General features: G+C 38.0%; 4 protein-coding genes across 4 annotated transcripts in view; 1 reads left to right on the top strand and 3 right to left on the bottom strand.

Annotated features, from left to right (window-relative positions):
* The first annotated feature begins 1,180 nt into the window (after positions 1-1,180).
* Positions 1,181-15,518, top strand: xgb (x globin). The gene is made up of 5 exons (XM_037695184.1): positions 1,181-1,344; positions 11,321-11,428; positions 13,268-13,388; positions 13,500-13,580; positions 15,270-15,518. The coding sequence occupies exons 1-5, from the start codon at positions 1,181-1,183 to the stop codon at positions 15,387-15,389; spliced, it is 594 nt and encodes a 197-aa protein (XP_037551112.1). The 3' UTR covers positions 15,390-15,518.
* Positions 15,519-16,030: 512 nt separating this feature from the next.
* srp14 (signal recognition particle 14) lies at positions 16,031-17,847 on the bottom strand. Its single transcript, XM_037695185.1, has 5 exons — positions 17,751-17,847; positions 16,799-16,871; positions 16,587-16,699; positions 16,478-16,510; positions 16,031-16,352 (listed from the first exon to the last, which is right to left on the bottom strand). Exons 1-5 carry the CDS (start codon positions 17,772-17,774, stop codon positions 16,263-16,265), a joined length of 333 nt encoding a protein of 110 aa, XP_037551113.1. The 5' UTR covers positions 17,775-17,847; the 3' UTR covers positions 16,031-16,262.
* Positions 17,848-18,919: 1,072 nt separating this feature from the next.
* LOC119427122 (5'-3' exonuclease PLD4) lies at positions 18,920-22,727 on the bottom strand. The gene is made up of 10 exons (XM_037694701.1): positions 22,623-22,727; positions 22,402-22,547; positions 22,133-22,316; positions 21,925-22,045; positions 20,455-20,582; positions 20,142-20,342; positions 19,838-19,977; positions 19,594-19,759; positions 19,422-19,518; positions 18,920-19,122 (listed from the first exon to the last, which is right to left on the bottom strand). Exons 1-10 carry the CDS (start codon positions 22,671-22,673, stop codon positions 18,920-18,922), a joined length of 1,437 nt encoding a protein of 478 aa, XP_037550629.1. The 5' UTR covers positions 22,674-22,727.
* A 1,571-nt stretch (positions 22,728-24,298) lies between these two features.
* The window catches only part of cep170ba (centrosomal protein 170Ba), a 21,885-nt gene continuing 20,956 nt past the window's right edge, over positions 24,299-25,227 (bottom strand). The window contains exons 17-19 of the mRNA XM_037695145.1: positions 24,825-24,912; positions 24,701-24,752; positions 24,299-24,616 (exon numbers count right to left, since the gene is read on the bottom strand). Of these exons, the coding sequence (XP_037551073.1) occupies positions 24,399-24,616; positions 24,701-24,752; positions 24,825-24,912 (358 nt within the window). The 3' untranslated portion in view covers positions 24,299-24,398. The remainder of the gene's footprint in view (positions 24,617-24,700; positions 24,753-24,824; positions 24,913-25,227) is intronic.

Genomic DNA, 25,227 nt, shown 5'->3' with positions numbered 1-25,227 from the left:
GCCATAACCAAACAGAACTGAGCTCAGTAAACCAACTGCACAACAATGTGGACTTTCTAACAGCTTTGTTAATATTAATAAAGGTTGAATGAATATACTTCATTAGAATCAAACTTTTTAAAGAGCAATCTTTCATTGTTCAGTTCAAACTTTCCAATTTTTTGTCTTTGGATATTGCACCCAATAAATATTGTTTTAGAAATTCTAACCATTTACTTTTACTTACTCTTAAAGTACGTTTTCTATGAGAAATTTACTTTTTATACTTAAGTACATTCAATGTCAGATACTTTACGACTTTTACTCGAGTAATAATTTTAAAGGTGACTAACAAAGTAATTTATGGTAAGATACTTGTAAGTACTGAAGTATCTGAGGTATTTTATACAACACTGATTATAGCTGAGAGTGATACTCATGTTCTGAAAGCAAGAGAGCTGTTTTTTAAGACTTTGCCTTCAGTATTGGCATTACCCCTGCCTGTCTGTTAGCATAATTTCTCATGAACCATTGATTGGATTTTAATAAAATTATAGAAATTAATAAATGAATCAATTCAGTTCAAGATGACAATTTGACAGAAACTGAGCTAAAGCTTTGTGTGGTAGCTGAGAGTAATCTCCAACACACACTGAGCTCTACTTTGCCTAAAACCTTGGCATTAACCTTATTGTTTGTTAGCAAAATATCTCATAAGCAGAACAGATTTTAGTGAAATTCTCAGACTTTATCATAAAAGGATCTTAGTTTAAATCTCTGAATTAAAAAGAGGTGAGTGAAATGCATTCCTTTAAGGAATTTAATGATTATTATTATTATTATTGGACACTTTGAAAGTTTTACCCTTTTTAATTTGAAAAGCTGCGTCCATCACATGGATCAGCACCGGAAACGAGCAGGACGACTTCAAATTAAAAGCCCCAGTTGCTCGTGACTTCTGCAGCCATCTTCGCGGTCTTCGTTTTATTTCCGAGCCTCTGTTAAATTCACAGACTTCTCAGATCCGTGATTTTGCGCCATAGGAAGGAGAGAGAAACCGAGACGCTCGAAGCAGCTGCCCCGCCGGCGGCCGCTCATTTCCTCAAAGCCCAAAGAGCTCACCTTGTTTTTCTCTTGTCTTGTTTTTTTTATTTAGATCAAAGCAGTCTTTTTTTTTTTTTTTTTTGGTTTTAGATGAAGAATGGGCTGCGCAGTTTCAGGTCTGGCCACAAAATGTGAGTTTGCACAGAAGGAAGGAGCGGATGCTGCTGCGCATCCCAGCCAGGAGCACATCCAGATGATTAGAGACTCCTGGAAAGTTATCCGGGATGATATCGCCAAAGTTGGGATTATCATGTTTGTCAGGTAAGGTTTTTTTTTCTCTTCCTGGTTGCAGGTAAACTCATTGTGGCAACAAATGAGAAACAAGTTTAATTTTTTTGATAAGATCCGATTAAAAGCCTTTAAAACCTGCAACTTCTTATAAATTTCAAACAAGATGTGTTGGGGATGTTGCACTAAAGTTACACTGTAAGAAATGTCAGTAGAATTTACGTAGAAACTATGTAAAATCACAACATAAAAATACTGTAAATCAGAAAGCATAAATGTTTTGTTTAATTCACAGTTAACCTTTGTGAACTGTCAAACAATCTTTTTATGTTGTTTGTACAACAAAAACATGTGCAAATAATCAAATGTATTTGTTAAAACTACAAATGGTGGTAAAAAACACAAAAAAATATTGTAATGACCATAACAAAGCAATTTTGTTAAAATGACATTTAAATGCTGGAAAAACTAAAGTTTTTATCAGTTGTTTTTGAAAATACAAAATACAAAGGTAAATCACTTTACAACTTTATGCTGTACTTTTAACATGATTGATGAAATAATAATGACAAAAATAAGTTTGCCTAGAACACGAGACCTGAGTTCGACTCATGCTGAAAGCTTTCAACTACGATAATTTTGAACTTTGTGATATGAGAAAATTATAATGAGATCTAATATTTCTTATTTTGAAGGGATCTGTGACCGGAAGGAAAAGTTAGTCCTGTTTGATAATTTCAATAGCTTGAATTTTATTTATATTGAGATACACGACCATAAATCTATAAATATTTTTGTTTGATTTAGTGGAGGTATTTATTGAAACTGTTTTCAAGGCCAACCTGTTAAAATGCATTTAAGAACTTTAAATTGTTACTGCAGTGATATTATTCTGTGACTACAAAAACGTATCAATCCAAGCCAAAATAAATATAGTTTTAACATGGGTCTAAACAATTTTTAGACTGACTAAAACTAATCTATATTTGATGTTCATCCACAGTTTATGAATATTGTTCATCGTCCTGCTGAAAATAGCGAGTTTTTTTTTTACATGTTTCCATGGCAACACCACTTCAGCTAGTACTCCGTTTTACCTTTGATCGTGATAAAAATTTCATTTTACACTTTAATATTGTGTGCAGATGCGGGTCAGATATTTAGTGATTTGTATACTTTTTGAAGCTAGAAAAAAATGTTACGTGTTGTAAGTCATGTGACCTCGGGACTACTAAGTGAATATGGTAAAAAGATTGATCTTCGTTTCATTTTAAAACTTTACATTTAAGGAGTAATATAAATTTGAATTTGAAAGTGCGCAACTGACGCTCGTTTTTATTGGATGATCCACTGAGGGCGGAGGAACACGAGCCTCAAGTTCACTGCCGCAGCTGACGTCATAACGAGCCAGAGTTGCCGTCTGTGGAGGAGCGGAGAAGACATTTTCTAACTGTTTCACAAGTTTTATCGACACTTTTTACACCTTGTTTTTGAGTCTTTGGCTGTTCATTCAGAGAAAATAACATTTCCACGGTAAGCTTTACATTTACTTTTTTCCTACCGGAAATGTCTGCTGAACTGTTGTTGTAAGCTAGTGTAAGCGCATGTTGTTGTAAGCTAGTGCCGTTAGCTTTTAAGACTGCTACACCAATGTGTGATAGTTTAGTTTAACTAAAAGTCACACACCAAATTTTCTAAAAATGATCTCCTGCGTCTTTTGCACAAAGAAACTGGACACATTAAGAGGGTATGTGCTACATTGCAAAGTGCATAGGAATGAGCCTCGTTGTTTTTTCAAGTGTGTTGGCGCTAACTGTAGTCAAACATTTACATCTTACTCTGCTTTCAAGGGCCATTTTTATCGTGTACATAATGCACCTGCGCCACAAGCTACAGCCATTGTTGCCGATTTAAAATGCGCGGTTGCATTATGTGCCCGCCATTTTCTCACGGTGAAAGAGCTAGTGTCTCACTTAAATGACCATATTGGAGAGGGCAGGTCAGTGTACACAAAAGTTAAAACTTCTCACTAATATTTTTCTATTATTGAGCTCACATTCTGGGTGTTACAAATTTTCTACTAACGTTTAACTGTTATTTAGCTCACTGTTCTGACATAGCTAATTTAAATGTTTAAAAAAAATAACTAATTCTAAATTGAATTGTGTAAATCTTATTGTGAAAGTTAAATGTTGAATTTCACATTTAGGTATTTTGGAAAGGAAAGCAGCTTTTGCTGTTGGTGCTGGACTCATGATATGACATCATCGTTCTGAGACAATGTCTTGTACAGAAGCTTTAGCTGCATTGGAAGGCTAGCAGTTGCTAATGTCTCAAAATGATGACGACATTAATATTTACATGTATTTCTTAAAATTTAAATGTAACATATTGCAGTGAGTTAAATAACAATAAAATGTTAGTAGAAATTTTTAACACTCAGAATGTGATCTAAGTAATGAAAAATGTGTTAGTGAAATGTTTAAACATATTATTTTACACTTTGCATCCCATGCACCATGTTCTAAACAGGCATAGACATCTTCTTATATTGTACATTGTAAACCTTTTCTTTGTCTTCTGTAATTTACAGACCAGACCCCTGAAAACAGCTCTCTTTCGTCTGTTGAAGCTTCACCTGCCCAATCGCTGTCATTGCTCTCAGTTTCACCCCAAAGTTCAGCATCTACCTCATCCAGCAGCCCACAGCTTGACTCACACTGGGAGGACAATTTTGAAATTCCATGGACTAAATTTCAAGAAGAACTGATGCAATCTTTGGAGAGGGGGAAAAGACCAGGCCCAAAACTCAGGAGACAGATGGTCCGGCTTGTTGTGACTGAGATGATGGAAAAATGCCCTCTCGTAGGTAAAAAGCATTCAACTGATGTCGCAAAGAAAATGGTGGCCAAGTATCCAAAATCTTTGCAAGATGTTATAGATGGAGACATTGTAGGCACAGGCTACCATTCCCTTGTCAAACAGTTGCAAAACAGAATTGAAAATGTGCGGCGCACTTCAACACCCAAAATGAGAAAAAGAAAACAGAGTAATTCAGATGACACAGATGAGATCCCATTAGAAGAGAGAGCAGCAATGCAGGACACTTATGGATGCATTAAGTGGAATGTACAATTCCTGCCTCGTGAAGAAACTCAAGAAAGCCAGCAGCAAAAGATGGAAAAACTCAAGGTGATGTTTCAACAGTCTGATGCCAATCCAGAGGAGGTGAAATGCTTTATGCAGTCCACCTTTTACACGCAGCGCCAACATGTCAACCAGGGTAAAAGTATCAAGTGCCTCAGAGAGGAGTGGCCATTTTTGTTTGATGAAATTGGCATGTCGATCCACTTCAAGGAACTCACTGGGATCAACCTCAAGGACACCTTCATACGCAACTTGGATCTGAAGGGAAAAAGGCTCCTCAACTACCTGACCACTGTTTGTGTCAAGAAGAATAAGAAGTTCCTTCAGACTTATGCAAGACTTCAGAGGCTGCGGAGACAGCAGAGTGGCTGCTCAGAGGATGTGAAAGAGATGGTCCTGCTTCTCCTCAACTACTTTGATGAGAAGGAGGAGTCCATGTTCTTCTATGTAGATGAAACAAGTCTGGCAGAAGATGTGCAACTGGAGCAAGTGGCTGTAACGCCAGCCATCATTGTCTGTGGTAAGTCTGCTTCATATCTAATTTATTACGTTGTACTACTAATGGATTTTATCATGTGAGTATAGGACCTAATAATATATACCCTGCTCAATGATTTTTTTTTTTTTTTTTATAGGACAGTCATGCTATTCCTCAACAAGGTACATGCTGAGTCTGGACCGGACCCTTACCAACACAAACATCCCCTCCTTCATTTCTGCGTTGTGCCTGATGTTCGGGAGCTATTACTGTTTCAACATCCATTATCCGTCTGAGCTGGCTTCAACTCTGGAATTTCTTCAAAGGTAAATAAATATGGCTTGCTTTCAATTTGTAATACTATAAAACAGTATGTATTTTACTTTACTGAAACTTCAAAATAATTATAATGGTCGTCTTTTCTTTTAACAGGTGTTTTTTTCGGATAAATCCAGAAAAGGGAACCAAAGTGGAGAACAAAAACTCAAAGCGTCGTCTCAACCTGAACCCCCGAGTCCTCACCCTGATACAGGAAATCACCGATCACGAGTGGTGTGACACCTAAATAAGGACTCTCTCTGTGGACTCTTAACTGTTCAATGAAGAGGTACTGCAAGTTTTTGTTTTGTGGACTGTTAGTAGGAAAAATTATTTGAAGTTTCTGCTCTGTGGACTGTTCATTGTAGAACACTGCAAGGTTTTGTTTTTGGACTGTTCTGTTGGAGAAAAGGTACTACAAGTTTTTGCTTTGTGGACTGTTGACGTACTGCACATTTTTGCCTAAACTTCCACATTTCCACATTTTTTGAAGACAACTGCTAAAAATGTAAACTTTTACATTTAATTTCTTTTCAGCCTGGCACTTGGAAAATTTTGTTAATTGAAAACTGTCCTGACTAAAAGAGGCTAATCTTCTGCAGTTTTTGATTGTGGATTAAATCCGAGTCACAGAATATATTGACGCTGAATTGTTTACAAATGGTGACAATAAATTTTTTAAAGTGATATGTACCGTACCTCTCATTCCATGATGTTACATTTTGCATGTTTTGTAATGACAGTAGTAGTACTGGTAGTCAATTAGTGGGTTTAAAAAGTAACTCTTACCGTATAATTTGATTATTAACGATGAACAAAATACACAAAATATCTTTTTATTTTACATACAAAATTTTACTGTGGTTTTAACAGTTTAAATTAGTTTTTTGTTTGATATTTCCCAGTTAATTTTGCCTGTTATTGATGTACTAAAAACATTTAATAGAGGTAAGAAATACAGGAAAGGGTTGTCTTATGTAGAACACAACTATGCAAAATTAACATTTAATTTGTGTTGACTTAACAGACTAATAATGTTAATTAACAGTGATTTCAATCACTGTAAGTTAATTTACATATTTTCTCGGTAGATTTAATTACTTAGCACCCGTAATTTTTACAGGAAAACTCTGGTAACCACAGCTGCCAGAGTTTTCCTGTAAAAACTACAGGTTTTTTTTTACAGTGTATGGATTAGATCGATAAAATAAAACTGGATGCTTCTTATTTAATAGATTTTATGAGAGCCCTTCCAGACAGTCAGGGTGGACCTGCTGACTTCAGGGGTCTGCTGACCCACAGCCTCTTTTCCTCTGATGGCTGGGAGCAGACCCCCTCTTCCTCTCCCTCCTCCCCCTCTCCTCACCCTGCATCACATCCTAACATCATTACACACTGAGCTCCTGCTCTGTCCTGTCATTATACAATTAGAGGACTCAGCCATCAGGAAACTCATTTTTATCAGTTAAGATGATAACCGGCACTCAGGAAAACATCTTTAATGCTCAGTTTATGAAGCAAACAAAGGAAAAACGTGACAAAGTGTTCGTCTCTGTTAAGATAATTCATGCAGTTTGTATGTCAGTGAAAGACCTGCTTGACCTTAAAGTGTATCCAAGTAAAACATCAATTTGTTACGATTTCCTCCAATTTCTGCAATGATGTGAAAACCGGTCAAAAAAAACAATTCATAAAGTTAGAAATAAAATCTGTGTACGGCTGCCATGACGTGGGTTTGTTTACCTGCAGAAACAGCCGAAGTGACTGACAGCAGGCCAGCAATGGCAACGTCTCTGGAGGAGCTGTTTGGAATGGAGAAATTACAAACCGTTACATATGTATGCTCAGATCTATTAAGTAAACTGTGCGGGTAGGTTTTTAAAACTATCTAAATTCACCCATTTGTTTGGTGATGGAGTGCCTCTCTTCTGACATTTCAGACTGAAATTTGTTGCCATCGTCTAGAAGTTTTATAAAAGCTGCGTGTTTGGATGCTGAGCTTGGCCTTTCTGGCGCTCCAACTCCCTGCTTGATCCCTGATATTTAATCTTTTCATATGCGTCACTCGTTCTTTCTTTTTTGCAATTTATTTTATTTAAACGTCTTCGTCCAGTTTCTTTGTCTGATTCCAGCATCCGTTTTTACTAACTGAATCAGAATGAGCACCGGCTGCAGTGCAAAATAAGTAAAAAAAAAATTTTTTTGTCATAAATATTTGCATAAAAAGGTTTCTGTAAAGTCAACATCTAAATAAATTAGAATATAACCTTCCTAATCTATCTTTAAATAGTTTTCTAACAGACACGTCTTCAGAGATTATCCATCGTCTTGTAACTTTTCTAATCTTCTTTGAAATTGACAGTCTCTGCCGGCAATTGGAGCACCGGGAAATCCCTTCGTATAATATTTGGCATCATTGTGAAGCTTGATGATTCCACTTTTATTTAACTGGAAAACATGATGGCGTCACTCCAGACCAGTGCAAAACCAAGTTTTAGAACCTTTCACATAAATAAAACTAGCTTGTTGCCAGGTATAGGTGACAAATCAGTCAAGTGCTTTGTTTACATTTGATGCGTACCCACAGTTCAGAACTGCACATCCATATATTTGGAAAACTACTGGAGTAAACAGCTTCAAACATGTGGGACAGTTCAAGGTGACCTTTTGGGAGCTTGAGTTTATCAGCACCTTCATTTTGACCTGACAACTCTTAAACATATTCAGACTGAAAAGGAGAGAATGATTCTGGATAATCCATCATTAGACTGAATGCAACCTCTGTGCGGAGTCCAATTAAAATTCCACTTCAGCTATTTGAGGGGGTGCAGCATGGTCTGCATATGTTCTGAGAGCACTCATGTCCACAAGAGGAACAAACAATATAAGGAGCGCTCTGCATGCTGCACGGAAACCAGACGGTTTTATTATTTTTAGTCCGTAAAGAACGGCTGTGGGGGCAAATAAATTCACTTCCACAGCAAAAACACTTACCTCATGCAAAAAACAGATCATTTTATGTTCAGTTTATGTAATTTAATCCATCTTGAATTCAAAAATTGGCCCATTTGCTATATATATACATATATATATATATATCGTTTACATTGTGATACATACTAAAGTAATGCAAAGCAATTAGAGATAAAACAGTTATTGTATTAAGCTTTTCATGAAGTATAAATGTAAAAGATGCTTATTGTTCTCTTCAATCAGAGGACTGCATCAATATTTAGTATTTCCATAGATCGCTGCATGCCATCAGGGACTCAGAGCTGCACGAGTTTGGTGTTTTTCTTCAAAGGAGCCATCATTCCCTCTCTGTTATTAAAAAAAAAAACCCACCCCAGAACCTCCAGATGTGTCAGTCCAGGAGCAGTTGTTGGGGAAATTTGATGCATTTATTCATGGAGACTTTCCCACAGACATATAACTGCTCAAATAAAAATGAACGGAGAATAATGGAATAAATCTAATGAGAAAACTCAACCCTCTTTGGAGCTCTATAGCCAGGACGTACTTCATCGTAGACACACCATTTAAAGTTGAAACAAGTCGCAGAAATTGGAATTTACATGTCAAAGATGGAACATTTTATGAATTGTCTAAAAATTTAAAAACTTTTGCAAACTCTTCTCACTCCCACAACTTTGTGGTATTTCATGACGTAAGAATTTTTGTCTCCTTTCACTGTGTCTCTCTCATTGCTGCCGGACTTCCACTTTTCTCTCTGATCCTCTCAGATCACACAGCAAGACTTCCACAGACCTCTGTTACGGTAGTCCCTCACTACATCACGGTTCGTTTTTGGCGGAATCGCTCTATCGTAGTTTTTCAAAGTAAGACACAATTGGCTGATTGATGAATGAGCCGCATGATCGGCATGGATTTTTTAAATTTAAAATAAATTATTTTAAATTATTTAGCACCTGCTGCACCTGTGTGCAGCCCACAGCTGCAGGAGAAGCTTCCACCTGCAGCGTGTCATATCTCCGCTCTGCAGCAGAGAAGTGGGCGTGGCCAAAAGCACTGGCAGGTGGCAGATAGCTGAGGTCATGACATGCTATGTTGTTTTAGAGCGTTTAGAGTTTAGAAACATTGTTTAGAATATTACAAGAGTGTGGGAAGGGTTTAAAACGCCTTTATATATACCATATTTTTTTGCCCTATAAGTCAGTTTTTTGCATAATTTGCATGCCCTGTGACTTATAGGTTGAAGCAACGTATTTATGGATTTTTTTTCCTATATTTATAAACCAATTTTTGGCTAAGATATGATCGTTTTCATTAATTCTGACAGAAAATATTGAACAGTACCATTTTCAGCCACTTGATGGCAGCAGAGTAGTAGTAGCAGTGAGGCATGCCGTTGTGTCATGTAATAAGTAAAAGTGGCTATAATGACAAATTCAAAAAAGTTCAAGACAAAAACAACTGGACTTTGTTTATTATACATTATTTATACTTTATTGTTTTTGTCCTGAACTTTTTTGAATTGACCATGTCCTGGATGACTTGGAATCTTCACCAGCTATTAATGACACAATCCACTTGCCATACACTGCCACCTTTATCCAGCTCGCCTGGAGCAACCGTCAAATCAGCTTCTTTTCGCTGCGCTGCCCTGGCGAAATGCAGCTAATTTGACCATTAAAGTGCATTTTTTAAGTAAAAGTTCAACTGAGACACACCTTTACTATAATTTCAAGGACGCAAATAATTGTTTTAGGTGCTTATCTTGTTAAATTTTGAAGAAATGCACAGCGTTCCTCCTTTCTTTTTTCCTCCCTGTCTGCACGCTCCCGCAGCCACCATTTATCGTTTTTTGGCACAACACCGGCCCACATTTCTGGGTTGTCAGCGGTGATGCATGACAAACGTGATGCCTTATAGATGCAACGTGTAAGGCAAAGGGACGTATTTATGGATTCTTTCACTTTATTAGACATAATTGGACTGATGCGACTTATAGGGCGGAGCAACGTTTACGACAGAAAATATGGTATATATATATATATATATATATATATATATATATATATATATATATTATATATGAACTACTATTTACTACTATTCCTACTTTGTGGTTTTTCACTTATCGCGGGGCTTCATGGTACGGATTCCCCGCAATAAACGAGGGACTACTGAATTTTATTTTTAAAACAGGAAGTGACAGGTGTTTTTAACTTATTATATCCCCTACATAAAGCACTGAAGAAGCATAAAAGTTTGCATGAAGGACCCGCAATGTCTTCTGTCACTCACAGTTCAAGAAATTACAAGATTCAGCTCAAAGTTTTGAAATGGCAGCTGTTTATTTGCAGCTCATCTTTCAGTCTGTTTCTGGAAAAAGACATTAAAACGCTGAGGATTGGGACCGAGCTTTTAGAAATCCGGAGTCAGGAAATGAGATTTGCACGCAGAAAAGCCGACCTTAAACAAATTATTAATGTTTAGGGAGAAGAAAACAAGATTACGCTGGGCTGGAGGTTTCGTTCGGCGCAGGTTAAATGAAAGACATAAAGATAGCAGCTTGAAGAAAACAAGCAATTTTCTGCTGGCGTTGATTAAATGAGGTCACACGCAGGGTAAGAGCCAGCAACGACGGACACCGGTGGTGTGCGTGTTTTGAACCAATACATGAGGTGAAATAATTCAAACAAATCTTACATTCAATAATGTGAGGCATGGTTAAAGGAGCAGGGACACAGCCTAATTAAGATTTAAGAATATGACTTTGTTAGATCAGATTTCATGTTTTCAGAGTCCATCTCTAATCTCTGACGTTCTGCACAGCTACAGCTGGAAATCAATCAAAAGTGACGAACAGAGGAAACAAATGTCTGGACAGTGAAGCAATGAATCCTAATTCTGATGAGAATAAATTTGTTTTCGTCCTCAGCAGCATCAGGATCAGCGCGGTGGGACTACATGCTAACATGCTAATCCTAAAGCTCCCGGGGTCATTGGTTGGGGGGTTTGTTTTGATTGTGATGGGCTGCTGCAGAAGAGACTCTCAGAGGCTCACGATGGCTGCTGATGCTGCTGTTGTCTTGGTAACAGGTTGTTTGAGACCCATCCCGAGTGCAAGGACGTCTTCTTCCTGTTCCGAGATGTGGAGGACCTGGAGAGGCTGAGGACGAACCGGGAGCTCAGGGCCCATGGCCTGCGGTCAGTCACAGATGATGCACCACAACAACCAGGATGAATGGATGAAAGGATGAATGGATGAATGATGCAGTTAATGACAGCACAGCTGAGACGGGCTGTCTCACTGAGAACAAACGCTTACTGACATCCAGTTAAGTCATTCAGCTGACACTTGTTATAAACAGGTCTGTTTTAAGAGCATGACTGGATGATTTATAACTCTGTGACAAAAAAATATATAATTTATACCAAAAATTAGCAAAGTTACATCCTGAAAACAAAGATATGTAACTTTTATATGTTCATTATTGTAGTACAGCAGGAAAATGAGGATTAAAAAAAAAAGTTATTCCTTCAAAGGAAGACATTTTTTCCCTTGTCCTCATTTTGAGACGTTGCACTACAGCAGCCCAGAAGGGACAATTCATGCACTGCCTCAGTGCTTTAGTGGTTTTTGTCTTTTTTTGCAACCGAAAAAGGGATTTATTTGATCAGTTTGCACTAAATAGCACTCCATTTTACTCAGCAAACATTTAATTATTTCCCATTTTCCTATTTTTTATTTGATTTTTGGCTCTAATTTACTTCTCGTCTCTTTCAAAAGGACGTTTTAGAAAGTTTTCTCTTTTCACATCTTTCTGTACAGTTAGGTGCCCACATGCCCTCAATACCAACTCCAAAATTCAAACAAAAAATTAAATGTGTAATAAATATTTATATTTTTGAAAACACTCGGAGCATGTGCTAGGGATGACTCTCAGCTACTACCACAAGTTTCAGCTCAGTGTCTGTCAAATTGTCTTAGTTATAGAGATTTTTATGTGTTTACTATGGTTAATTAGCTGTGGAAGCCATTTTGAATTTGTTCAAGTAACAATTTGTGCGCTAAATTGTTAGTAAAAAAAATTTTGATCAAAACTTTATATTTTTAAATACTAATGTGGTTTAAATGGTATAATCAGTGTCCATCATGCATGTGTGCTTGCTGCTGCACAACTTTAAACATAACCTGATAGTATTAGTATTGAAAATGAGACTTTTAAGTTTTTTTTCTGTGATATTTTGGCCAAAGTTTGCCATAAATATTTCAAATAAAACCTTTATGTTGTTTAAAAAAGTTTGTACTGTATCTCCGTTAAGAGCTCAGAGATTCTGCTTGGATTTTTCAACATTTTGATCAAAAGATGGAGGAAAAATGTACAATAGCAGCTTGTTTAAGTTGAGCCAAACAACGGACAACAAGACGATGGATTGTGCGACGCAGTGATGTCAGCAAGAGAGGGATGAAAATCCTGAACAAACGAGACGTTTCATCCAGTTCAGGAGCAGCATCCTCTGTGGGAAAGGCTAACACAGATGGAAGTAAAACGTGTTTCTTTAAGTTCTTTTGTGTGTTTTTGTTTGGGGTCAATAATCTGAGAGGAACAGACTTTGGACACAGGAGACATCTTCGTCCATCTCTGTTGTTTGTGCACGTTGAAATTAAAATCACATGTCTTGCAGGTGACAGTAAATTAGTTTTTCTTGCGTTTAATGACTGTAGAAAATTAAACCTCCTCATGATTATTGATTCAAAAGACGTAAGTGGCAGATTAAAACGTTTTATAAGCTGAATGTTGCACACCACTCGGCTGCAGGAAGAACGAGCTGATGTTTTTCTGCACATCGAGCCTTTATCCATCTATCAGTGTCAGCTGGTCAACGAGCTCACTGAATTTAAATCGTTACTTTTTGTTTGTTTGCTTGTTGTCATCGTGCATTATCAGGCCCTTTCAAAGTAAAACCACTATTCTTGTTCTGTTTTCTGATGGATCAGTCCATCTGAATAAACTGATCCTGAGTTGGTCTCCCGTCCTTCAGGGTGATGTCGTTTATTGAGAAAAGTGTGGCCAGACTGGATCAGCCGGACAGACTGGAAGCTCTGGCCGTGGAGCTGGGAAAGAGCCATTATCATTACAAGGCCTCACCTAAATACTACAATGTAAGAGCCCGACAGGGCTGATAACCAGAAAAAAAAAAACCCACATGTAGTTTATTTATTAAGAAATAGATTATTCACCAACCCAAATGACTCAGTTTGATTATTTTCCAGTACGTGGGAGCAGAGTTTATCTGTGCTGTGCAGCCCATCCTGAAGGAGAGGTGGACCGCTGAGCTGGAGGAGGCATGGAAGGTACATCTGCACACGGTTAGACATTTATTCAGGCTCAAACTCAGATGAAAGGGTGAAATATTTCAAAATAAAAGGTTATTATTTTTTTAAAAAGTGAAATTTTAAACAACATGCACAAAAATAGGCAGTAGAGTGGTGGAAATGTGGTAAATAGCTCAATTTAATTTGTCTAAAGGGAACGACTCGTACTGTCTCTGAACATCACAATGTTTTATCATTAAAATTTTGATCAGAGACGTTAAAAGCATAAAAAGTGATGAGTGAAAGGTTAACACATCTAAACCATTTGTCTATTTTCAAAAACCTAAACTCTCCAATTAATGACAAATATCTTAAATGACGTATTGTTTGTGTATATCTTGATTTTAATATTAATACGTGTTTGTAAGTTACTAGTTGCTCAAATTATGAACAAACTCACAAATGCATCTCGAAAAATTAGAACATCATGAAAAGTTCTTTTTTGTCATTTCAGAAAGTGAAACTCATACATTACATATTCAGTCATTACACACAGAGTGGAATATTTCAAGCCTTTATTTCTTGTAATTTTGATGATTATAACTTACAAATAATTTAAAAAGTAAATAAAAATTCAGTATCTCAGAATATTGTGAATACGTTCAATACTGTAAACTCCTGGTGTCGCACCCTGACCAGCTGATGAACTCCTAGACATGAGCTACGTTCTTCAAGTCCAGCCACTCCTGAACCAGAGACGATGTCAGAAGTGTCTTACCTGCTGAGGAGACAAAGAGCTGGACTGTCTCTCAGTGGTCCAACGTCTTTTCAAATTAAAGTCAATTTTCACGTCATTTGTAAATGACAAACACAATTGAACTTTTTCGTGATATTCAGTTTTTGAGGTGCACCTGTCGTCACTTTGATTGTTCTGCAAAATGCTCATTACTTTTAAAACCAATTATTTTGAAGTTGTTTGTTATTAGGAATTATGGGATCTTTGTCAGGTTTAAATTTGTTTCCATACACGTATTTATTTAAATGTAATTCTTGAAGAAATGTTATAAAACGGAGTAAATCCTGTATTGATTCAATGGTTAATAGAAATTCTGATCTACGGGAGAGTGCGGAGAAGTCGACTCCATCTTTATTTTACATTTTGCACTGAACCTGGATTATAATTTAATGAAACAGCATCAAATTAGATAAAAACGGTTACCATTAGATTTATGGCTCCATTCAGAAACTAGTGTCTCCAAGCTTTGCAGAATCCAAGAAAGTGAAGGTTAAACTTTCTTGTGTGAAGAGTCAGATTCATTTGTTCAGTTTATTCCCTTCAACGTTTAAAGAAAATCCCACGGGTGCTCCCCTCACGTCTCAGTGATGCACACATCTCATGAGGTCGACTTGACTTCCACCTCTGAACTGTGCAGGAGCACCTTGAACAAGATCCGAGTTTAAATCCCACTAACGCTCAGGTGACAGATGCTTTTTCAGGTCCTTTTGTTCAAACATGAATAGAAACTGTCATTCTTTGAAATTAGCAGCCTTCTTTTAATCCTAATTGGATCTACTGCCCTCTAGTGGCACCAGCAAAAACACATTTAACAAAAGCAGCTTTCTTCTTTTCAATAGGAACAAGATATTCAGTTTTTTATGCTTGAATTATAGTTTATTTCCTCCGATGAGAGCTCTGACTCACATCCGGTGTTCATTTATCTGATCCAGACCATGTTCCAGTACGTAACCAGCCTGATGACACAGGGATACCAGGAGGAGAGCGCCCGGCAGCGAAACCTCGCCGTGTCTCCAAAGGACAGACTAGACAAGAGAAACACAGCGCTATGAGCTCATCCATCTCTAAACCACCACAGACTGAAACGTGTGCATGTATACATCATGTCTTTGTTCCTGTTCACCATTTTTGTTCGAACAGACCAGAATCAAGCAGTGGGTTTGAACAAAGCAATTTATTTCTGAACCTTAATTCTGCTGCAGTCCAATGCTGCCAGGGCTCAGGAGCACAAAGGAATGATACACTGACTGGGACTTATTAGAGTAATTTTCTTTTTTTTCTGTATTCAGAACTCAAGACATTCCTTTGAGCACGTCTCCAACTGTTAACATTTTTAAGCAAGAGTCACATTTTATAGAAAAGGAAATGTAAAAATTAACCACAAAACTTCATTTGTCCAGTTGGTGTTTAAGACATCTTAGTCTGGGCATGTAAATAAAAAAAACTGTTCATCACTATACTGCAAAGATAAAATAAAGAAAAAAGAAAATGTATTTTACCCTATTCAAAATCAGATACAGGGATTAACAGTGAATAAATCCTCCAAAAATCCAATATCTTTTTTTAATATGCCAACCAGACGAACAAGTAAAATAAAAGTTTGGTTTTCACTGGACTCCTTCGATTTGGCTCCAGACGCAGCTCAGCCATTCTGAACATAAATTTTGGCGACAAAATAAAGTAGGCTTGCTTTATACTGTACAAAAAACAAAAAATATCTTCATGTTGTCTGCTCCTGACCACCTGATGGCTCTGGGCAGCCAGGGATGAAACGTCACCATGCAAACAATATGAACACAGTCACCAGGTGGACGACCCTGAGGCTTCTGATGAACGAGAGGAGAGCTGTGGGTCAGAAGCTGCCCTCGTCCGTCCCCTCACATTGTACTGGACTGCCTCCATGGTTACCTTAAAGAGTCTATAGCTCACTGCGTGGCTTTGGTTTTCTTGCTTTTGCTTTTCTTATCCTTTTTCTTAAGGCCGTCGATGTGAGCTCTAAGGAGGTTGGAATACGCCTGCAAAGACAAAAAATAATCTGTTATAAACTGTTAACTTACTAAAGATAAGAAATGAAATGTTGTGGACAAGACAACAAACTGTAGCTGTACATAATGACAAAATACAAATTATCTGAACATACCATTTGAAACTTGATTACTTCTTTGGTGCTGACCTGAAATGACAAGAACATATCATTTGGCTTTGTGTAAAAACATGAACATGAAATAATTGCACATCAACAGGCTTACCACTGTGCTAATTTTCTTCTTGCCATCAGAAGCTCTGACGAGACATTTGTTATCAGCCGGTTCAAATGACTCCGAGTGGCCCTTCCTCGGTACTGGTTTTGTTCTACCATCATCTGGAAAATTGGTGGGAAAAAAAAGTCATATTACAACTCAGAAATCAGAGACAATAAGGCAGCTCTGCTTTGTGATTCAAGTCACACTCCATTACTTACACTTCTTTAGCGTGATGACAACACTGCCTGATGTTCTGCACCTCTGGAAGAGTCGAGTGAGCTCTGTGAGAAACTGAACAAGGAGAGAGGACGGGTAAATGTTACTGCTTTAATGGCCAACAGATAAATATTTTTAAGACTTAAAAGCTGGCTATTTTAAATAATGAAAGCACACATCGGCTGATAACTTTGTTTTACATGGGGAACACTGTTTAAATTGAGTAAATCCTAATTAAATGTTTGTTCTCATCACAAATAATTTTGTCTTCTATAAATCCTGATTACAGCCTGTTCAAGTTAAAACACGAGGTCATTTTTAAAGTGAAACAGAACTTTAGCAATGCTGAAACCTAACAATTTAAAAAGCAGTTATATATAGGAAAAGATATACTTTAAATCATCCCCTGAATTATATTTTGTAAAATGTGACCTTTTAACACAGACGTGTACTGGCGAGCAAATACGATCAAATTTAAACATATGGTTTAAAAACTACACACATGCCTACAAAAGCTTTAGGACAAAAACAAACCATGAGGAACTATGTTAAATAATTTAACCGAGTGTTTGTTTCCAAATCAACACTTTGCAGCTTGGATGATTTGTACAATAAACCAAAAAAGGAACAAAAACTCATGTTTAGTTGAGAGTAAACCTCCCTTTCTATTTGCTGATAGACGGTTTAATTTTTTAGTGATTATGAGAAAACATTTTTTAAAGCCTTAGCTAAAGGTTTGTACTGTGCTAGAGAAGTAAATCTGACTCGATGAACTACTAACCAGAATTAGCTTACACCGGTAAATCAATCGTTAGCATGCTAGCTATTATTGGTAGCATATCTGGCGTCAACACTATAAACGGAAGACGTAAACAACCTTTAATGTTATGTGATAATTCCTACTAATTATAACCGATTTTTAAAGTGTTCAAGTGTAAAATGTTATATACATACCGAATCATTTTCGAGCAACACCATGGTTTCTATCTATACACACTGCTGCTGTAGCTTCAACTCACTGCAGAGAAGCACACGTACAACAAGCTGGAGCTCCGCCCTGCGCTTTGACGGACAGGTCGCGCGTTATCACACTGCCACCTGCCGGCAGGGAGGGGAACTACATACAAGGTTTTTTTTACTGCTACCTGCCGGCAGGGAGGGGAACTACATACAAGTTTTTTTCACTATGAAATCTACATCATATTTCAGAGTATTAAGGCTGGCAGTTCCTACTTTTAAAGAGAGCTACACCCATATTGTTTGTTTCCCCAAAAATTGTAATGTAAATCCAGCGGGCAGTTATTTTTTTTTAAATCAAAATGTTTATTTTGATGCTATATTATGTACACAATTTTGTTCCACCACATGTACCGCATGTGGTGCGAATAACAAAGAAACCTTAATATTGTCAAAGACATAAAAAAATATTTTAAAAGAGAAGCATTATTAATTTATCTCATACATGGTTTGCTGAGGGCACTTTGCTCTTTAAGCCATAATAAAAATATTAATAGAATAAGAATCTGATACTGTCCCAGGCTTCAACCTTGAAAATGAAACGAGGCTTTATTTTGCGTTTTTATTCAGAGAATAAAGTCAACATTAAAAGAGAATGGAGTACATAAAGAATTTCTGTTTGAAGTCAGTGCTAAAATAAAACAATATGTGGCTATTCACAAAGGCTACAATCTAAAAAAAAAGTCATGCAGGCCTAATTAAGCTCTTTTGGGATGGTTTTTTTTCCCCCCTACACCATCCATCTTCACTAATGAAGCACCAGGATCAAATCTCAACATTTTCTGAATTATAACAATTACTGCTGCACTTAGAGCTCAGTCTCACATGAAGCTCCATCTTTTTTTCCTCCAGAGATCTTACCAGGTAACAAGACACATTATATATTTACATAACGCTAATACTGAGAAACCATCATGTCTTGAAAAATATTGCTAACACAGAAAATCTTTGTCATTAGAAATGTATAAAGCTTTTATCTAAAGCATTATTAATAATAATAAAAAAAACACCAACTGCTAATCCTGACAGTCACATAAAAGCATGCACTTTAACACAACTGTGAAGAATAAATACATTATATAAAAACACTTTTACAAGAGCTCAAGTCATCTTAATAGTGCACAATCTGGGTTGGGTCGGGTTTCGTTCAGGTGCACAGTGTATTCTGAGTGCCAGTCTCTGTTAAATGTTTCCTTCAGCTGGCTTCGCAGGGTCTTGGTGTTCCATGTAGAGTGAGAAGTGGGCTGTGAAACCACCAGACTCACGCCAGCTGTGGTCAAAAAGTAGTCTCCTGCCCAGTTGGACGTACCTGGGTTGCAAAACAGTTATGTGGTCAGTGATTAACTTAGCTTACTTACAAACCCTGTATGAACAATAAAGTCACATTAGTTTAAATCAGCCTGCTTCCTGAGGAACACCATATTGCATGTTTTAGTCGTTTCCCTGCTCCAACACCCCATTTGAATAAAAGGGTGATTAACAGGCTTCTGCCGAACTAATGGAAGTAATTAAACCACTCAGTCAGGTGTCTTGGAGCAGAAAAACAACTAAAACATGCAGGACGGTGTTCCTCAAGGACCAGGGTTGGGAACCACCAGTTTAACTCACCGATGTATGCAGTTTTGTCAGTCACCATATATTTATTATGATTGATTCGGGTAAATGGAACTTCAGTCTGATTTCCCACTGGGATAATGTACAGTTTCTACAATAAAAAAGGGAAATGAATTGTAAGAAAGTTTTATTTAACAGTAAATCAGCATTTTTTTTCAAGTCTTACAATTTGGATGCTTATATGATGTTCAGGGTAATTCATTGAAGCCAGAGATTGGAGAAAAGGCAGCATGGCTGGGTCTGAGCTCTGCCCACAGCTGATTAGCATCCTGATCTTAACCTTTCTTTCAAAAGCAGACGTCCTGAGTGCATCGTCTATGATCGGCCAGTATCTGTAAGCACTCCAGCGTGAGGACATCAAACAAAACGGCAAATAGACAACAGTTGCTTTGAGTTATTTTTAGGCTCACTTGCGAGGCTTTTCAAAGCACGTGGCGGGAAAATACTCCATGACGGCAATGTCTATAAACTCATCAGCCTCTGAGATGGAGGAGAGAATCGCCTCCAGGTCCTGAGTCCTCGATTGAGGGCAGAACGATGGTGGAGAGCCCTGAGAAGGAACACGTCGGAAAACAAAAAGCACATTTGACTCTGCTTCGTGGTTAAGGTGAATGAAACCAGAACACTTTCACTTCAGGATCAGAAACTCTCAGCAACAACAACTCTTTGGTCATGGGAATGAAAGCACCCTGAACTAAAGGAAGTAAAGCTCACAGCCATGTAGAGGCTGCTGGTGGTTTGATCCTCTTCCACCAGCAGGGGGTGCTGTTTGTTGATGTCAGTGTCAAACTTCGCAGGCCAGGGGTGAGGCAGGGAGCTGTTGGAGTGACCCATTACCCAGTAGGACTGGAAGACCTTATGGAGATCATTTGCCAGTCTGGAGCAGTTATAGACTACCACTCCAAGTTCCTTCACCTGTAGACAAAAGAGAACGACTTGTCCAGTGGTTCATTTTGCCAACAAAATAGATGTGCATGCACCGAGGCAAAACAATAATGACTAATGGTGTGATTATAAAGGATTTTACTTGTGTAAGAGCCCTCCAGTCCATGTTGGCACTTCCGATGAACACGTGTTTTCTGTCGACAATCCAGAACTTGCTGTGGAGGACACCATTAGTCAGGCGGCCAAAGTTCACCTTCCTCACCTGAACTCCTGCAGACAAACCATAACACGCACAAAGTCCTGATGCATGCTCTATATATAATCCAGGTAGATCCAGTCTGGAGGACCTGACTTAACCTCGTTAGCAGCAGCGTTGTAATGTAACAAAGTAGAAATACTTGTTACTGTACTTGAGTAGAACTGTGACGTCTTTACTTTACTTTGTTATTTACATTTCTAGTGACTTTCACTTTTGCTCCACTACATTAAATACAATAAAATGTGTACTTTTACTCTGATACATTTCCCTTAACCATCTTAGTTACTTGTTCCTACAATATAAAATTAGAAGAAATCTGATTGGGCAATGCTTGGTTGTTCACCCAGTTTGTGACTTCACAAACCCAGTCCCTCCCCCGCTGCTTGTGTGAAAACTGCGGTGCCTGCTGTGAAGAAGCTAGATGCACATGCAGATATCAATCGTTACATCAGGTCTTTGTTGACTCACAGTGGAGTCACTGTAAATTCCTGATGGTTGTGAAAACGACGGTAGCTGCTACAAAGGAGAGGTTTAGTGTTCTCCAGGACATTAACTGGTTAGAGCAGCAAAGTATGAAGTTGTTGAGCCACCAGTCTTCCCATTAAAGAACATGGAGACAGATTTCCAGTTTGGGGTGATTTGTTTGCTGTGTTTCTTCTGGTATTTACACACAGCAGTAAACCAGTAATGAACAAACAAGCTTGAACAACAAGGCTCCGTCCGTGTCAGGAGAGAATAAAAAAATAAAAAATAAACCTCCAACTGAGCTCTGCACTTTACACAGAGCGGTGTGTTCACTAGCTTTGGAACAGTCACGGTGCATTCAAGAGCATAGAGACTATTGCATTCAATTAAATTCAGTTTATTTATATAGCGCCAAGTTCAGAAAGAAACAAGCCATAACCAAACAGAAGCGAGCTCAGTAAACAAACCAACTAAACAACAAACCAACTAAACAACAATGTGAGTTTTCCAACAGCTTTGTTAATAAAGATTAATAAAGGTTGAATGAATATACTTCATTAGAGTCAGACTTTTTAAAGAGCAATCTTTCATTGTTCAGTTCAAACTTTCCAAGTTTTTGTCATTGGATATTGCACCCAATAAATGTTTGGGAAATTCTACTTCTTACTTTTAAGTATATTTAATATGAGAAGTTTACTTTTTATACTTAAGTACATTCAATGTCAGATACTTTAAGACTTTTTCTCAAATAATAATTTTAAAGGAGACTAACAAACAAAGCAATCTTGTGGTAAGATACTTGTACTTTCACTGAAGTATCACTTTGAGGCATTTTATACAACACTGCATGGTAGACATAACACACATGAACAGGAAGAACTTCCAAACCTTTTTGTTTTAAGATCTTTAAATCAGTGGAGTTTGTTCTGACTGAAGGAACGCTGCTCACAAGTCGGACGGATACGTTCCTGCTGGGCAGCTCCTCGAGTCTCTTCAGGATCTCTTTTCCCTGCAGAGGACATTACAAATACTCAAAACCAACAAAGATTTGGCTGAAGTTTTCATTATTTAAACATCATTTAACATGATGACTCACTAAAACATCAGAGGAAGTGTTGATATTGATGTCCTCTCCTGTTAGTGTCCAGTAAAACGAGACCACGTCCACTTGCTTTGTTGCAGCAGAGATCAGATCGTTCCAGACTTGCTCCAGTGGGATCCCAAATGTTACGTTGTCTTTATACTTTAAATACACTGGAATGCTCTCCACTAGGGACATACTAGAAGATAAAGTATGTAAAAGACCATGATTCTGAGTTTTTAATGCAACAGCCGGGCGTTACGAGTGTTTGATGGGATTCTTACTGGCACTGAGTGAAGTTGTCTTCAAAGTCTTGAGTTTCATGACCTTCTGTTGTTGGGGGTCTCTCCAGCACAACAATGGCAAGAACAATGCCCAGAACAGTCAAACAGCCCAAAACCACAGCCAACGTCACACAGCTGGTCCTCCTCTAACAGAGAACATGAACGAATGGTACAAGCCAACCAAGCAGAAAGATGAGCTCAGGCAGTTAGTGGTGTCCTACCCCTTTGTTTGAAACGTAGTTGTCATGAAGGCTGCTGTACGTCGAGGTCATCTTCCCTTCTCAATCACAGCTGGCTTTTTGAAGATCAAAACCAGAAAACGTGTGACTTTTGAGACATTCAGCTCATAAAACGTGGGAATAAAAGAATGAACTTACAGAAAGCGGCTCCTCTTCACCTTGAAGGTGTTTCTTCCTCTCTGGCTTTCAGCTGAAACTGATCTCTGCAGTTTAATATATCTCGGCACAGTTCCTCTTTTTACTTTCATTTCAGCTTTACAGACATGCATTTGCTCAGGAATTGCAAAGTGTGGTGCAGCATCTGCATTAAAGGGGGTCACAAGAGGCCACGTTTGTTGATCGCGTTTATTCGAGAAAAGAAAAACCTAATTCGCCACACATTAAAAATAAAAGAAAAATACCAGTTATTTAATACCCAATCGTGTAAGAAGGGGGGAAATGGAGAAACAGAAACTTAATATTTTACAGAAAGGCACAAATTTGACACATAAGATTCACTTTCTGATTGTAACTCTGATGGAAACAGTTTTCCACAGAGAAGCAGCAGCATGATGGGAAGGACATTCAGCTTGTAAACAAACACTTTACTCGGCTGCAAGAAGCTTCGGCCCACACAGCCGTACGACACTCGAGGTTCTTCTCAACCTCACGTACAATTCGTTTTGGGACGAAACTCAGATTGACTTTGACTTCACCAGAAAAAGTTGATTAGTCACTTACAGGGGAGGAAGAATGTTGATTTACATTAGTGCAAAAGACACGACTGAGGTAATTTGGTGAAGATATAGAGAACTTATGTTTATTTTTGAACAAACTTTAAAATAATTTATTTTGTCTTGTGTCTCAAGAAAAAAGGGTTTCAGACTGACCACATTATTCTCATAACTTCTGGCCTGTACATCACGACCTTTTACAATCAATTTTAGCCAAAAAGCTTCAATGCCTCTACTGTTTTTGACACAAATATACTGTTAAAATTCAGCAATGCTCAAAAGTTTGGTGACTGAATGAGCTCCTCCTCTGGTTCAGATTGCAAATTTTCTCCCGTGTAGGGAAATATTCCCAAAGCCAAAACACTCCTAAATGTGTAATGCAACATTCACTGGTCTGGCACAAGAAGATACCAAGTCTCCCCACAAAGAAAAGTCTGCTCCGTCTATCGGGATAAACAAAACCCCACTAATAAATAATTTCATATTCTTCTGTCTGCAAAAACATGGCACAAAACATGGAAAAATATGTAAAGAAATGCCTCGAAATTACTGATACAAGTACACAAACAGCAGATTTGACATTAAACACACAATATCAAAGATTTCCCTGAGATAATTATGCTCAGGATACTTCTCAAATTACATAATTACACCAAACTCTTTATATAAAAATCAAACATAAGGGTCATATGATTGGCAAATATCAAAAACAATCTGTAAAAGAGAGAATCAAGTAATAACATGGTGGCCTGTTAAAGATGAGATTTACTGAAATGTCATGGCACTTCCTTAAATCATCACCTGACAGGCATGCCACTCATTAGTTGTGCTTTAAAAGTGTCTCCTACTGACTCAAGAACACCACTATGAGTGTCCGCAGTGTAGCGTGTTCGTTTGAATGCAACAAAGGTTTCAGCTTTATAACTCAAGTTTTACTTCCCCTTCCATCTAGTTTCACTTGCTCAGACGTCTACCAGCTGGTTGTGTGGCGCCGCAGCGCAGGTTCAGCCCAGGTTGTAGTCTGTATCGGCGTACGAGTCAGACCTCAGACTACATATCCCTCTCTGAGGTCGTCTGGAGTCACGGCAGCTCTCCTGACGCTCCCGCTGGGCCTCGGCCCGCCGCCACGCTTGGAAACAGAATGGACCGTCCTCCAGTCTCGAGACAAAGGCGCTCTGGAGGAGCGAGCTTCAGACGACGAGGAGGAGGAGGAAGCCCTCGTGGCTTCCAGCGTACCACTGGGTTCCAGGACAGCATTAACGACTAAAGATAAAGGAAAAACAAACTTTACTTTTTAATTTTTGCGTAAAACCTAAAACAAAATAAAGTGCTTAAAATGAGTCTCACCCTCAAGCTGTTTCTGAACACTTCGAAGTTCTTTCAAGATAGATGCAACTTCCTGAAACAGACATGTGGCTGAGCTCAAACACGCACTGTTACCTGGCAACAATAAACACAAACAATCACTCACCTTGTTGGGAGAAGTGCCCACAGCAGCATCAGACTTAATCTTGGCCTCAGTTTCTTCCCAGACATCCATCCTGTCCTGGAACAGCAGCCTGCACGATAACAGCGCTCGTTAAAAGCCACTTTGAAATCTTCATCAAGAAGTTTGTCTGCATTTATGTGTTTAAATTATTAAAGACGTAATCTGGACCCTTAGTCAGATTTTTCCCTGCTCTATAATCTCTTGTGTGAATGTTTATGAAGCATTCACACTATTGTGATCCATTTTTCTTGCATATGTTTTTCAGAGTGATTCTTGTCCTGCAGTTTTCAAACTATTTCAACATAAATCAAAAAGACAATCCTGCCATGACCTTTGGTATTGGTGCAACTTTAGCTTTTTGAAATATTTAGCCTTTTATGCCACT

Source organism: Nematolebias whitei, chromosome 21 (genome assembly GCF_014905685.2).
Source record: "Nematolebias whitei isolate Nwh7 chromosome 21, NemWhi1, whole genome shotgun sequence".
In the NCBI taxonomy this organism is placed as follows: domain Eukaryota; kingdom Metazoa; phylum Chordata; class Actinopteri; order Cyprinodontiformes; family Rivulidae; genus Nematolebias; species Nematolebias whitei.
Note: the sequence above shows the minus strand (reverse complement) of the source record. Positions and strands in the feature narration are given on the sequence as shown.

Bases quoted from the DNA above. Each gene is read 5' to 3' on its own strand.
- LOC119427122 (XM_037694701.1), bottom strand. From the start codon at position 22,673: ATGACCTCGACGTACAGCAGCCTTCATGACAACTACGTTTCAAACAAA. The intron at 20,583-21,924 runs GTTTGGAAGTTC...GTTTGTCTGCAG, and splicing joins AAAGATCTTAAAACAAAAAG to GAGTTCAGGTGAGGAAGGTG. The intron at 19,519-19,593 runs GTAAGACTTGAA...TTTTTATTGTAG, and splicing joins ATCATATAAGCATCCAAATT to AAACTGTACATTATCCCAGT.
- srp14 (XM_037695185.1), bottom strand. From the start codon at position 17,774: ATGGTGTTGCTCGAAAATGATTCG. The intron at 16,511-16,586 runs GTAAGCCTGTTG...TTGTCATTTCAG, and splicing joins AGAAGAAAATTAGCACAGTG to GTCAGCACCAAAGAAGTAAT. The intron at 16,353-16,477 runs GTATGTTCAGAT...TTGTCTTTGCAG, and splicing joins AAGTAATCAAGTTTCAAATG to GCGTATTCCAACCTCCTTAG.
- xgb (XM_037695184.1), top strand. From the start codon at position 1,181: ATGGGCTGCGCAGTTTCAGGTCTGGCCACAAAATGTGAGTTTGCACAG. The intron at 1,345-11,320 runs GTAAGGTTTTTT...TCTTGGTAACAG, and splicing joins GGGATTATCATGTTTGTCAG to GTTGTTTGAGACCCATCCCG. The intron at 11,429-13,267 runs GTCAGTCACAGA...CCCGTCCTTCAG, and splicing joins CTCAGGGCCCATGGCCTGCG to GGTGATGTCGTTTATTGAGA.